Source organism: Gouania willdenowi, chromosome 5, assembly GCF_900634775.1.
Source record: "Gouania willdenowi chromosome 5, fGouWil2.1, whole genome shotgun sequence".
Taxonomy (NCBI): domain Eukaryota; kingdom Metazoa; phylum Chordata; class Actinopteri; order Blenniiformes; family Gobiesocidae; genus Gouania; species Gouania willdenowi.
This window is the reverse complement of record NC_041048.1, coordinates 9,940,533-9,954,431: the sequence shown is the minus strand read 5'-3', so window position 1 is coordinate 9,954,431 and position 13,899 is coordinate 9,940,533. Positions and strand designations below refer to the sequence as shown.

General features: G+C 37.4%; 1 protein-coding gene across 3 annotated transcripts in view; it reads left to right on the top strand.

Annotated features, from left to right (window-relative positions):
* The window catches only part of asic1b (acid-sensing (proton-gated) ion channel 1b), a 201,050-nt gene that overhangs the window by 153,001 nt on the left and 34,150 nt on the right, over positions 1-13,899 (top strand). The window contains exon 1 of one of the 3 annotated variants that reach the window (XM_028446064.1): positions 6,948-7,688. The exons of the other annotated variants lie outside the window; for them this stretch is intronic. Coding sequence (XP_028301865.1) covers positions 7,092-7,688 — 597 coding nt within the window. The 5' untranslated portion in view covers positions 6,948-7,091. Of the gene's footprint in view, positions 1-6,947; positions 7,689-13,899 lie in introns of those variants that run through there. 3 annotated transcript variants of the gene reach the window in all.

Below are 13,899 nucleotides of genomic sequence, written 5' to 3'. Positions count from 1 at the left end.
TAAATGCCAACAAGTGTCAGAATCCATCTTGTGAATTCCTATGTGCCGTCTGCCAAATCATCAAATATGAGTCACAGATCATTCATAATCACTTTCAGAAAATCGCTCATTTTTCTCTTGGAACTGAAGAAACCAGAAGAAAATCTCCTCCATTGTTCGTCTCGATATTTCCTTCTCTTTGTTCTTCCTTCACTGGGATCAATTGAGCATATCTCGAATGCCATGTGCTCTGTACGTAAAGATGGTGTTTCACAGAGAAGCCATTGTATGAGTGCAGTAGAGCAGTGGTTCCCCATGACAGCCTTACTCCTTAAGGCATGAGTAATGTCCTCAGCTGAGAGGTGATTGTCCTCTGAAGGGACATGATGTGAAATGTGCAGCAGTAACAGCAATGGCAGGGAAATTTATGAATGAGAATGGTTGTCTCCTGTATGAACCCAGAGGATGAGATAGCAGGCAAGGGGTCACCTCATCTCAACGTTTGTTGTCTCCTGGGCCGTAAACAAATCAAGCTCCTCATATTCGCAGCTTGTTTCTTTCTCTTTCGTTGTGCTCTGAATTTTGCTTGCGATTCTGACACAAGCGTCTCATGTGGGTGGAGTTTATTAGGAGTGCACCTCATTGACTAATTAGTTTTTGAGGGAGAGCTCAATGACCTGGACGTTGATCTGTGTCTATGGTTCTTTGCGGGGTGGGAGTATTAACCCACTTGGCTTCCTTCATAACGCAAGAGCGCTTAAAGCAGAAACTGAAATCAAGTGTGTAAAAACAGCACATTGCGTGTAAAACACATATCGTGGCTTTTAAAACTGGTGGCCAAGTAACGCCATAGTCTTCTTCTTCTGTTGCTTTAATGCAGTGTTTAGGTTAATACTCCCGCCCCCATAAAGAACCATAGACACAGATCAACGTGCGGAAAAAAGATGTGAAAGATTGAAATTGCCGCTCAAAAATTTGTTTTCATCTTTATTCACACGGTTTGTTGACAATGTTGGAAAAGTTTTTCACATTGCATTGTGGGATGTGTTTGGACTTGATTCACTCTCACTGTGATTTCTTGTGTTTGCCCAAAACTGTGCAAAAGTGATTCCCAACACATTTCTGGTGTTTCTGGTATTTACAAACTGAAAGTTGCGACAAAACAATGGAGGATGTAAATTTGGGGCTTACACCGAAAGTTCTGAATCTGCCCGAAATTGAAGGTATTGAATATGGAAAACTGAAAGAAAAATGGAGTTAAGCCAATCCCTGTACTCCTTGTCTGGCAAAGAAACACAAGTAATCACTGTAAGAATTAAGTAAAAACACTTCTATGCATCCGGCTACAGGACTCCACATCCCACAATGCAATAAGCAAAACTTTTCTGACAATTGGAACAAATTGACTGTTTTCAGTGGAGATGAAAACAAACTTCTGAGTGGCTTTTTTAACCTTACACATCTTTTTTCCATGCGATTTATTGACATGGCTTATATACTGTACTATGGCATTATATGATTAAAAAAAATAGTCTCAAGCAGTTTTAATTGTTGCCTTTTTTAATAAATTTTACATCCTCTTTTTCTACCTTCAGTAAATGTTCTTTCCAGATCTCTTCTGTGTCTCAGATTGACACTATAGGAGCACGGTGACATTAGGAAACAGTTTGGTTTTCTACTTCTTCACAATATCTTCTAATCTGCCATTTACACCATTTTCTCTCTCATCTCTTTGTCCTCAGCCCTGCAATAGGCCTTACACTCAGAGTAGAAAGTTTAAATCAGGGCACCGTCACGCTCTGCTTTTACTTTGGATCGGAACATGGCAGAATGATGACCCACCAAGCATGAATAAGCACTTAACCAAAGTCCTGAGAGAGACTGCGATGCTTTTCACAAATCTTACTGTTAGTGTTCCAGTGAAGGCTGCCCTGAACGTCTGGATGAGGCACTCTACAAAACGGCTCACCCAGAGTAATGAAAAAAAACCAATCCAGGTTTAGCTTTTAGGTGCGTCTAGCGATGCTGTAAAAATATTTCAGATAATATTATTCTAGATACTGTCCCCAAGAGTAAAAAGATCAATATGGCTTTTACTTTGTGTGGAGCCAAATAATGAGATGTTGCCTCTGATTGTGTGCAAACTATAGCCATTGTTCTCACGGTAGTTGTTACTCAGACTATTTTCAAACAATTTTTCGAGCTCCAGTTGATTAATGCGCTTGAGGCAATAAAGTGCAAACAGAGCCGTTTTTATGTCATCAGTAGAATCGTTAGCTGAACAATGGTTCAAAATTGTGTGAACTATAGCTTGAGTTAGGGCTAACAAAAAAGCATTATAAGATTTATGAGATTAGTTTACTTGAGCATGTGACATCATTATTTCTATCCTCTTACAAAGGAGGTGCAAAGCCACCCCTTTTCTTATAAAGTCAACACATCACCCTCTTAGCCATTTGTCACTATTTGGGATTGGTTTATTTTCCTTTTTACTTCCGAAACGATGCCGATGTTGCAGTCTTGGGTATTGGCTGATACCGCCATTAATCTGATATGATCATATATCCTTTTATTACTAACTTTGTAGAGTGCAATGTTAGAAAAGGCTTGATCAAGTGATATTACTTAAAAAAAGAACAATAGTCGGCAACAGGTATTTTAACCTTAAACATAAGAATATTGAATAACATGAGTTAAAAAAAAAAAGTCAATTAGAAAACCCTAAAAATGACCTCAATAAATCCAATAAAAACAATATATATCAGAGATTTTAGATGCAAGCCAGTATAATTCGATACAATTTTTTTTTGCTGATATTAAACCAATGTCCAATATCAATATCAGATTGCAACACCATCAATTTAATATTGCATGGTAAAAATGAATGCAGCATAGGTAAGTAAAAAAACCATAAAAACCTCCTTCCTCTACCAATACATAATGTTAAAATTGACTTTTTATTGTATAATAAAAGTGGGCACCTCAAATTTAGTGCTGCCCATGAATGTCATTAATGCATCTATTATGGTTGCGTATGCAAGTCGTGATTACATTTGAGAATCCTGTACAGTTTTTAACTAAATAGTTACCAACACTATAATGTATTAAAATATTAACTCTTATGTTTTCCAAACAACTCATTTATATCCTAAATATATATTTTGCCCGTCTGAGGTGAACTCCCTCAGCATGAGCGTATACTAGTGAAAAAGTGTTCAGGGACTATTTAGTGATGGTTATCTACTGTATATAAAGGAACATTTAGACTCCTCAACATCAATTAGACGGCATTTTCTTTACTTTATTACCTTGCCGGTTAGAATAATGCCAGTCGTCTGCTTCGGTTGAAAAAAGAAAAAAATAATGTGATTTATGATTGTGAATAATTTCTGTTCTGGAAGATGCACACAGGATCAACGCATACTGGGTCATTAGTTAACAGGGCAGTAATGAAAGAAGATTGCTTTCTGTAGGTATAAAAGTGATGGTCTCGTAGTTTTAAATTATAATTGGTTATTGTTACCATGGTAACAGAAATGTAAGCGTAAAGTGGTTGTCAGTCTATTAACTAGTGGAGCTTTCAAATTAACCCTAACTTGCTGTAATCTGGCCCAACGCGTATGAGATGAAGTGTGATAGGTTTTAAGAAATCCTCTCACACTTCCCTGCATTATCCTCAGAGCACATCACTGATATCAGTAATATGTCATCTTTACTGCCGCGGTGCAGATAGACCAATTACGTCAAACAGAGATAATGGCTAATTGGTATTGAATATGATGAAAGCAGATATCGTGATCAACTGTCCCAGGATTCTACCTCAAATGACTATTTTTATCTTCTTGACCAAATGGTCCATTTTTACCGGAGCATTTTTTTTGCTTTAGAACTGTGAATGTGTTCTCTAATGCAGAGTTATAGTTCTAGAGTTATACCCTTTTTACATTTGTGCACTTGTGTCAAACTCAAGGCCCGTGAGCCAAATGTGGCCCTAGATCATCCAATTTGGCCTGGAGAAAGTAAAAACAACAAAGAAAATAATAATACATGTGCAAAATACCAAATAGGTAAGTTTTTGATTTCTCAACCATTCTAGAATCACAAATATTCACAGTCATATTTTATAGCAAACTGTGGAAAGACCTGACACTTTTTCTGAAATCTTGTAATTTCCTACCAAATTCCTATATTGCTGCAGAGAAGCTCGTCCACGCCTTTGTCTCCTCCAGTCTGGACTACTGTTTTTTCCCACCTAAAATCTGTGGCCCACTTTAGATGAACTGCTCCCATTCAACCCCTGAACTAAAAGGAGTTTGATTCTCCTGTTCTCTGGAGCAGTGTTTCTCGAATGGGGGTACACGATGGCACTACAGGGGGTACTTGAGAGAGAGAGAGAGAAAGGAAAATTAACAAATACTATTATAATTCTGGGGATTTATAAATTATTTTTAGTTAAAAATGATAATCATAATAATGATAGAAATTATCTTAATTAGAACATGCACTGAAAATACAAGGGTCAGTCTGGATCAGACCAGGCATGAGATGACCGGAAATGAAGAATATCGAAATAAATCTATTCCGGAGGCACTAAATTATACCGTTTCATTCCATTTATTTATGATGGGATTCTTTAAAAAGTGTGTTTGTCACACATTCATTCCATCGTTATGCTCTATATCATTTTTTGATAGAATTCTAAGCAAAATATTGTTGTCGGATAAAGGGGGGACTTTGATTCAGAAATAAGAGAAAGGGGGTGCTTGAGCCAAAAGAGTTTGAGAAACACTGTGAATCTAGAGTTTATGCATTGATGACAGGAGGCTGGGTTTGTTGTTGTCAGGTCAACGTTATATGTTAAATATTGAAAAATTCACAAATTTTACAAATAGGGAAAATGTAAGTTTTTGGTCACACTTAAAATGTTATAAGGTTGACATTACGCTGTCATTGGCACGAATAAGGTGTCATGAAGGCTGTCATTAGGTGTCGTTCGCTAAATTCTGACACCTTTGGAGCTATGTTGGCATTTCTGGGTTGGTTGGAGGGATCTAGTGGGGTTAGAGCTTAGGGTAATGAATGACACCTTATTCATGCTAATGACAGGTGTCATGTCATGATAATGACAGCGTAATGTCAGCCTTATATATAAAACGTCAAGTAAAGTGTTACCAGGTTTTATCCCTTTCACCTGTTACTCTAGTTCAGGGGTCACCAAAATTACTGAAATTACGAGCTACATCAAAAATACGGAGTAATCTGAAGAACTATCACTTTGATTTACATTTCTACTAAGATTTTAAGATTTGACTTTAATTAGAGGGAAAGATAATGACGGAACACCAAGAAATTTTTTAATTTAACATCCAACGCTTTATTTTTCTAAATGTATGCAATATTTTCAATACATTTCATAAGGGCTCATCATGTTTCCATTTCAAAACCCAATAACAATGTTTTAACCAATCGTAAAACATGCAACTTGTTTGTACAATTCAACAACTTTGTAATATTTTATACAAATCCTCTTTGTTTATTTAAAACAACATTGTTACCACAATCCAAACGCCAAATAAGCAACATCTTTAACAAGATATTTGAAACAATTGAACACATTGGTTTAGTGAAAGAGTAAACATTTAACGATGGTTAATTTAAGAGTGTCTCCTAGTACATAATACGCATCTATATACCGGCAGTCTATAAGTACGAAAGATGGCATTGCCAGACCTTTTCTACATAAGCGTAATGTGCCTGTGTTATCACTGTGTCAGGGTGGCCGAGTGGTCTAAGCTGTCAAGGATTCTTTATTCCGCTGCCGTGGGTTCGAATCCCACTTTTGACATATATATTTTTTCCTTTTTAACATATTTAACACGCCAAATTCTACCTTTAAAAATACATATACGAAAAGAAAAAAAAAAAACATTAGGTTAGGCTTAGGGTTAAAATAAATAAAGTGTCTATTGATACGGAAATGTATGTTTTCTGGATCTTTTCCACATAAGCATAATGTGCCTGTGTCATTTCACTGTGTCAGGATAGCCGAGTGGTCCAAGCGCCTGACTCAAGAATTCTTCCTTCCGCTGCCTTGGGTTCATAATCCGCTTTTGCCATATATATATTTTTTTTATTTAACACGCCAAATTCCACCTTTATAAATACATATACCAAAAAAAAATTTACATTTTAGGGTATTTCATTTCACCATGTCAGGATGGCCGAGTGGTCTAAGCGCCCAACTCAAGAATTCTTCCTTCAGCTGCCTTGGGTTCGTATTCCGCTTTCGTCATGTATATTTTTTTTCATTTTAACATATTTAACACGCCAAATTCCACCTTTAAAAATACATATACAAAAAAAAAGATATTTTAGGGTATTTCCTGGTTTAGGGTTAAAATAAAAGGGTTAGCAGAGTACCGGTAGCTAAAAATAAATATGAGTCAAAATAAAACTGACGGAACTTTAAGTCACGTGGTGCACCTATCACGTGACCTAAACAGGCCAATGAGGGGCGCTGGTATGGATAAACTGATAAAATGTATTATGTACTGATAGCCACTGCCTTAATTTAATACAAACACTTATCAAGTCCAGCAGCATTTAACTCTACTAAAGATCTGACTTTATCTGTTATTTTTATTTGTCTTTGTGATTTTGAAACCTGGCAAATAAATCAGATTGGGCACCTCACACGGTCCATAGCCCGCAGGCCCCATGTTGGTAACCCCTATTCTAGTTTACTAGCCATACTTGTGTGTCTGTATCGTTGGTAGTTTGTGTGAGGGATTTAAATCCAGTAGTAGTTATTAATCGTAGGGAAATAAAAGAGTTGCACTAAGGTGTTTTCTCAAACTTTCTGCTCCTGTGTGTCAGTGAAACAGTGATAATGACTCTCCTGCTGCTGTGGCCGCAGTGACGCACTGAACCATTGATGATAAACTTCACTCCCTCCTGGTCATGCTCAGATCTCTCCCCATCACCTCCACCAGCTGCTGCTGCAGCAGCTCAGTGTGTGTATAGGACGGAGCTGTGAGCTCTCCTCTCCTCCTCCTCCTTTGTCCAAAGTGTTGGACACACTCTGTCCAAAGCGCGCAGCAGCAGCATCCAAAATGTGCCGGTGTGAGACTTCAGGATCGAAACCGAAGCCGGGCTCTCTGTCTGAAGCCGGGAAGCTCTTCCTGAAGCACACCACGTTGCACGGCTTGAGGCACATCTTCCTGAGCGGCTCGTACCCGCGGAGAGTCGCGTGGCTGCTGGCTTTCCTCGCAGCTCTGACCCTGCTCTTCACCTGGTCCTCGAACCGGGTGCGCTACCTGCTCTCATCGCCCGTCTACACCAAGGCGCACCTGGTTTACGCAAAGCGACTCGTTTTCCCAGCTGTCACCATCTGTAACCAGAACCTGCTGCTGCCGAGGCGCATGAAGAAAACGGACATCTTCAGCGCTGGGAGATGGTTAGGACTTCTAGGGAGGAACTGGCAGGTGTCACCCGCTGCCAGAGAGGCGCTCACCCCGCTGCGAGGCACCGACGAGCCGCCCTGGTCCCCGCTTTCACGGATTCTGGACTTCAACCACTTTCTCCCTCCTCCAAGAGAGTCCCAGCCGTCCATGCGGCAGCTGCTGGACCGGCTGGGACACCAGCTGGAGGAGATGCTGCTCTACTGCCGGTACCAGGGTGAGCTGTGTGGCCCCAGGAATTTCAGCACCGTGAGTCTCTCCAAACTTCATTTATTCCCGCAGCTCCACCCAACAGGTTGATGCGGTGTTTTTAGATGGATTTGTTGAATTAACACCCCGAGCCTGAGCGTGAAGTGGTTATAAATGCGCAGCTGTAAGTAATAGTAATCAGTCAATTAGTGCAATTATTATAAGCTGTGCACAATTCAGGGAATGCAGGGACGTTTCTAGCTGTTTTAGGGCCCTGGGCAAGTTTGGTCTTTTTGGGACAGAAAGGAGGCAGCCACATTTACTGATATATAAAGAAAAGAAAAAAAACTTGAACAATTTAATTTAAAAAAATATTGTAATATTTTATATTGTGTGTTGCTCTCTATTAAAAAAATCCTCAACAAGTCAAAAAAGTGAACAAACAAAATACCATCTTTCTATTACAGTCCAGGATCTCAATAAAGCGTAAAATGCTGCTTTGCTGTATAATGATGTATGTCTGACATAGGCAACTGATGGTCCCGGGGCCACATGTGGCCCTCAGTCGAATTTTTTTGTGGCCCCCAAAGCAAATCCCCCAAATTTGTAAATCAAGAAGTTGGAAGGAATATGAAGCTCAACATAACACACAAAGTACACAGAAACATACAAAAAATTCCAAAAAAAAAAAGAAACTCACTCATAAAACATAAAATGACAACAAAGACAGACACAACGACAAATTAAAGGAGAGGTATGATGAAAAATTCACTTTCTAATGGTTTTGTTACAGTGATATACATCCCTTTAGCCTCATTCAGAAGGCCAAAGTTGAAAAAGTTATTTCCTCCCTCCCTTGTTATTCCACATTTTGTCCAAAGTCACCTCAAAACAAGTTCGATTTTGCCCGGCAGTTGACGTCACCTGCCGAAACTCATCCTACTGACAAACAAAATCAATTACGGTTCTACAAAAACACACAAAACCACAACGCTTTACAGAATAGCTCCAAAGACACACAAACTGTGAACAAAATTACACGTAATTACAGAATACACCAACAAAAATACAGAAATGACCCCAAAAACGCACAAATCAACAACAAAAATGCAGAAAATGACAGAAAAATACACAGAATTATACCAAAAACACACAAAAAAATAACAAAAATACACAAAATTGCCCCAAAAACAAATCTAAATGACTTTAAAAACACAGAAAAGGACTAAAAACTAACAAAATATAAAAATCACAAAGACAAAACCCTTTTTCCCCAGTGTATTAATGCTCCGATTGGTCATTATTCTAAATGCCAACATGAATATTGATCAGGCGGCCCTCGGATCAGATACAATCATGTTTGTGGCCCCAGGGGTGTCAACCTCATACCTCAGGGCGACCTGATTTTATGAGCCAGATCCAAAAAAAATGATCTGTTGTAACTCAATGGAGCTGTTTTTTTTGTGTGTGTGTGTGCAACGAACTATATAACTGATAATTCCAGCAAGTTAATTTTGTCTTCTTTTTTGAAATGTGTCAGGAGATCAAATTACCTAAAAAAAAAAAGTTGTTTGAAAAAATTAAACCTTAAAATGCATCAAAGCAATCACTAGATGCCGCTGAGGAAGAGTGACAGTTGGCAGTAGAAACATGTCAGGAGATCAAATTTCCTGAAAAAAAAAAGTGGTTTAAATAAATGGAACTATTGATATATTGAATGAAAATAGTGACATGACATTTTTAATCCATCCTTTTGAACCACATGATTGAAAATACAAAACTTTTAATACATAACTGGCATTTCAACAATATTAAGCCTCAGTTTATTTACACATGCACATTACAAATATGTTAACAAGTGAGTCTTATTAACAACAACAAAAACTTTGTGATATACCTTTGCCCTGACGAAAACAGTGGTTAAATGGTTAAATGAAGACATTGCAGTTCATTTCATTACTTTCTCATATCTGGCAAATTCCCCCGGTGGGTGGACCCTCTGGCGGGCCAGTTTTGGACCACACACTGCATGTTTAACATCCTTGATATAGATTATAGGGCCAAAGTCATCAGTTTAAATGTTTGGAAACCAGTGTCACAGACTGAGTTTACCTCTGTACTGAGATTGTAACCTAACCCTAACCTAATCCAATAGACAAATAAAACACTTGTCCATTCACTTTGAAAACAGAAACAAACAAATCTGAATTTTTTTTTTTTTTTTTTAGCAAAAATTAATTTTCCGGTAGTGCGCATGTACATAATCGATCTCAGTACGAGGTCAACTCAGTCCGTGACACCGGTTTAGTTTTACACAGCTAAAACTATTTGGGGTCAAATTGACCCCAGAGGAACACCAATGTGTGTAATATGTGTCCAGCACATTGAAAAAATATCATCATCATCATGATAATGTTATGCTTTAATCAATTGTACCCATCAAATTAGGAAAAGTCATGAAATATGAAGCAAAAAAAAGTGAACTATTATTTTTTTGAATGATAAACATTGAATGGGGTCAAATTGACCCCAAGGACAATCGGAGGGTTAAACCAGATGATTCTTCTCACACTGTTGAGCAACTTCTCCAGGAATTAATGGTAAATCTACATATAATACATTCTTATTGCACCTAAATCAACAGGTATTTAGATTTTTGTTCTGCCTAGTTGCCATCGTTGGCTTCAGGGGCTTAAATTGCAAAACAATTTGTAAACAAGGGTCGTATAAATAGAATCAGTCACCTTTAAGACATGAGGTGGAAAGAAGTACGGCAAGACAGTTTATGTACAAAATGATCCAGGATGTATTGACTTTGGTCCAAGAACAGCCCATGGTGTTGGGCAGCTCTCAAATCTCAGTAAAAATGGTCCGTTGGTCCCATTAATTCATCCAGCGCCCTCCTTCATTCCATCTGGCTGCCCTTCCGTACCACTAACTTACAGCACATATTTTCATTAAATCTTCTTAGGCAGGTCTCCGCTCAATATCATATATATAAAAAAATCAAGGACATATTGTCACATCTTAACTGCACTCTTTTGTTATACTAAGTTTTTGTGTTCTGGATGCTTCAATTTCAGGTGAATGTTTATTTTGTGTTTAAAATCAGTGTTGATCACTATTTTTAGTTTGTTTCTATTCTGCGTGTTGGTGCCAATGAAACATATTTTGGAGCTTTTGTTGCTGAAAACGAATTCCTGCTGTGTCTGAAAAAACACGGTGAAGCAAATGCAGTCAGAACATAGTTAGACAGGTTGTTAGTCCATAACTAAAACTAATCATTTTGGATTCACCATTTAACACCTCACATTAGGCCTGCAATATATGGCTCCATCGCCATATTTTTATGCTAAATCACAATGTATGATATATATCTTGATATTTTAAGTTCTTCTCTCAGTCACTGTTTGAATGTTGAATTCAACCCTTTGGTGCATAAAATGACATTAATATGGTGATTCAAGTAACCCCTTATATTAGGGGTGTCCCGATCCGATATTGATATTGGATATTGGTCAAATTTTATCGGACTGCACCTAAAATCTCCGATATATATTATACTATGTTTTTCAATTGTAGAATACTGTAGATGTTATGTTGAAGGTTAATTGTATGTAACAATTGGTTAATAATAAATGGGTCAGTTTTTCTCATACCTACTGTTGATGACTATTGTTCTCTGTTTGAGTGACATCACTTGATCAAACCTTTTCTAACATTCCACACTACAAAAGAAGTAATAAAAGTATGTATGATTTGTGCTGATAAAGTATCAATATCGGCCAATATTCAAGGCTACAATATCGGTATCGGAAGTGAAAAAGTTGTATCGGGACATCCCTACTCACGATTCATTTTGATCACGATTCAGGGTGCTGCAACTTCATTATTCAACGATTATCACGATTTCCGATGCATCTCCAACATTCTGAGTTTCTTTTTTCCTCACTTTGTGGCTATTTCAGACTTTTAAACAAGGTTTATGTGTCGTATCCGTTACCTAAAGTAACCAAACAAACATATCACCACGATGTTGAACTAGGGGTGGGACGACACTCTGACGATGATCATGATACAATACAATAGATGATACAGGACTCGTGATATTGATGGAATATATTTGCTAAGATAAAAAAACAAAAAATATCTATCATTACCACTCCTACCCTCTCCGATACTTCTTCTGACGTTTTGAAATTGCGTGATGGCTTGTCGCACAATGTATCGCCCCACATTTTACTTTCAAACCTAATATGTTTTGATGGAATGTTTGGGTTAGTTATAGGGCCATATCTATGGGTTAGGTTTAGGATAAGGAATATGGTTAAGGTGATAACTCTCATTTAAAATGCATGCCTTTGCAATCCCCACTAGGTGGCGACACAACATTTTGTGATGCGCAGCTTGAACAAAAAACACGTCACGTAGCATGAAATTGAAATATCATATAAAATATTATAAAATTGTGTTGCCACGTGCAAAAAAATTATCAAAGTCCAAAAGGCACCAATTTTGTGAGACTGGGCTGTCCATTGATGTGGACGATGATGAGGCATTTTCTACCAATTTCCTTTTAATTTGATAGATTCGTGAGCTACTGTTTGCATGAGCTACTTCCGCACTTCGTCAAGTATGATAGTAATGTGCGCACAAATGGAAATAGTGTTTTCTCCAAATAAAATACCTGAAGCACTGATTCAAATAAAAAAATTTAAACTTGATTTTTTTTTCAGCACAAAATAGATAACGGACCGGTACCAGTCTGTGACACGGTGGTTGCAAATTTTTCAAAACCCCATTAGTAATCCTGCTGTTTGATTGCTTCAAAGTGATCTTTAAATCTGGATATGTTTAGGCTACACCGCACTTCCTCTGATTAAAAATAAAGGATCACACATGCTGAGGGTAAACAATGAGGATCCAGGTAATGAATAAATATCTAAATAAGAGCCACGCTGTGGAGTTAAATAGCTTTTAGCCTGCACTTGTAAGGGTTGTGTGTGTTATTTTTTTTATATATATTTAAATGATGCAATACCATTACAAAAATATGGTCATTTTCCATCCAGCAGATTTTTTTTAACTATTTCTAGATTGTACAAATTAATTGGCCATGAAAGCAGCAAAAAGGAACAGGTGCTTATTTTGGAGGTTCTTACTAAAACTCAGAGGCTGCACACATTGCAGTGTGGTATACTTTCACAGTTACAAATAACACCCGCCTTTTAAAAGGGCGAGGTTCAACCCTGAATGGTGTTCATTTTTGCAACTGGCAAATCTCAGCACTGACCCTGAAATCAATGAAGAACAAGGTGGGAAAATCGTGTTCCAATGGCAACTTTATGGGAACAGCTTGTACACCCTTGTCATGCTGTCATGTGAAGAATAGCCTACGACCAAATAAACATTCTCCGGCTGTCAGCTCTGTGAAATATTTACGATGACAACGACGTCTTCAACCGCAGAGAAAAAAGAAAAAAGTGATGTCTCTCTCAGTACTTTAGGTCACAGGTGGTCTGAGTTTCAATATGTATTTAATGTGTATACAAATTGAAACCCGACTTCTTGACTATATTATTTGGGGCGTTTGCCAATGTAAACTGTTGACAGTAACAGATTGCAATTAGTCATGTTACTGTAATTGAGTTGCTTTTATGGGTACCTGTACCTTTTTTAGTATATTTCTAAATCAGTAAATTTAATAAATATGTTTTAAAAGAAGTAAACTAATTTGTTACATTTCAACACCCAATCGTTACTGAGTAAATGATTATTTTTTTGTTTTAAAATGATCAACGGACATTGTGAAACTGCACAAAATAAAATGACCATGACAACAATAAAATGCATCACATCATCGCCGACCAACCAGATTAATCATTATGCACCGCGCCAAAACACCATTGAATGCCGATTATTTTCTCAGAGCATAAATTCTCCAGACTATTCTACAAGCACTATGTAACCTATGATGACAAAGCATCTGTTATTGGTGTTGTTTTATTTTAAAAACATTTTGACAAGCCTTTTATTTTTTATACAGATGCCTTTTGTAGAAAATAAATTAAATTCCAATTGTGCAATATTTCTTCTCCATCTTTTCAAGTTTATACACGAGATGTTTACTGTATGCAAGGGAACCATGGCAAGATTGAGCTACTTTTTATTTGTACTTGAGGGTTTTATGTATGACTTTTGTGTATTTATCCACAAATTATTATTATTATTTTTTTAAAAAGCTGATAAGTTTACACCAATGCATTCTGAT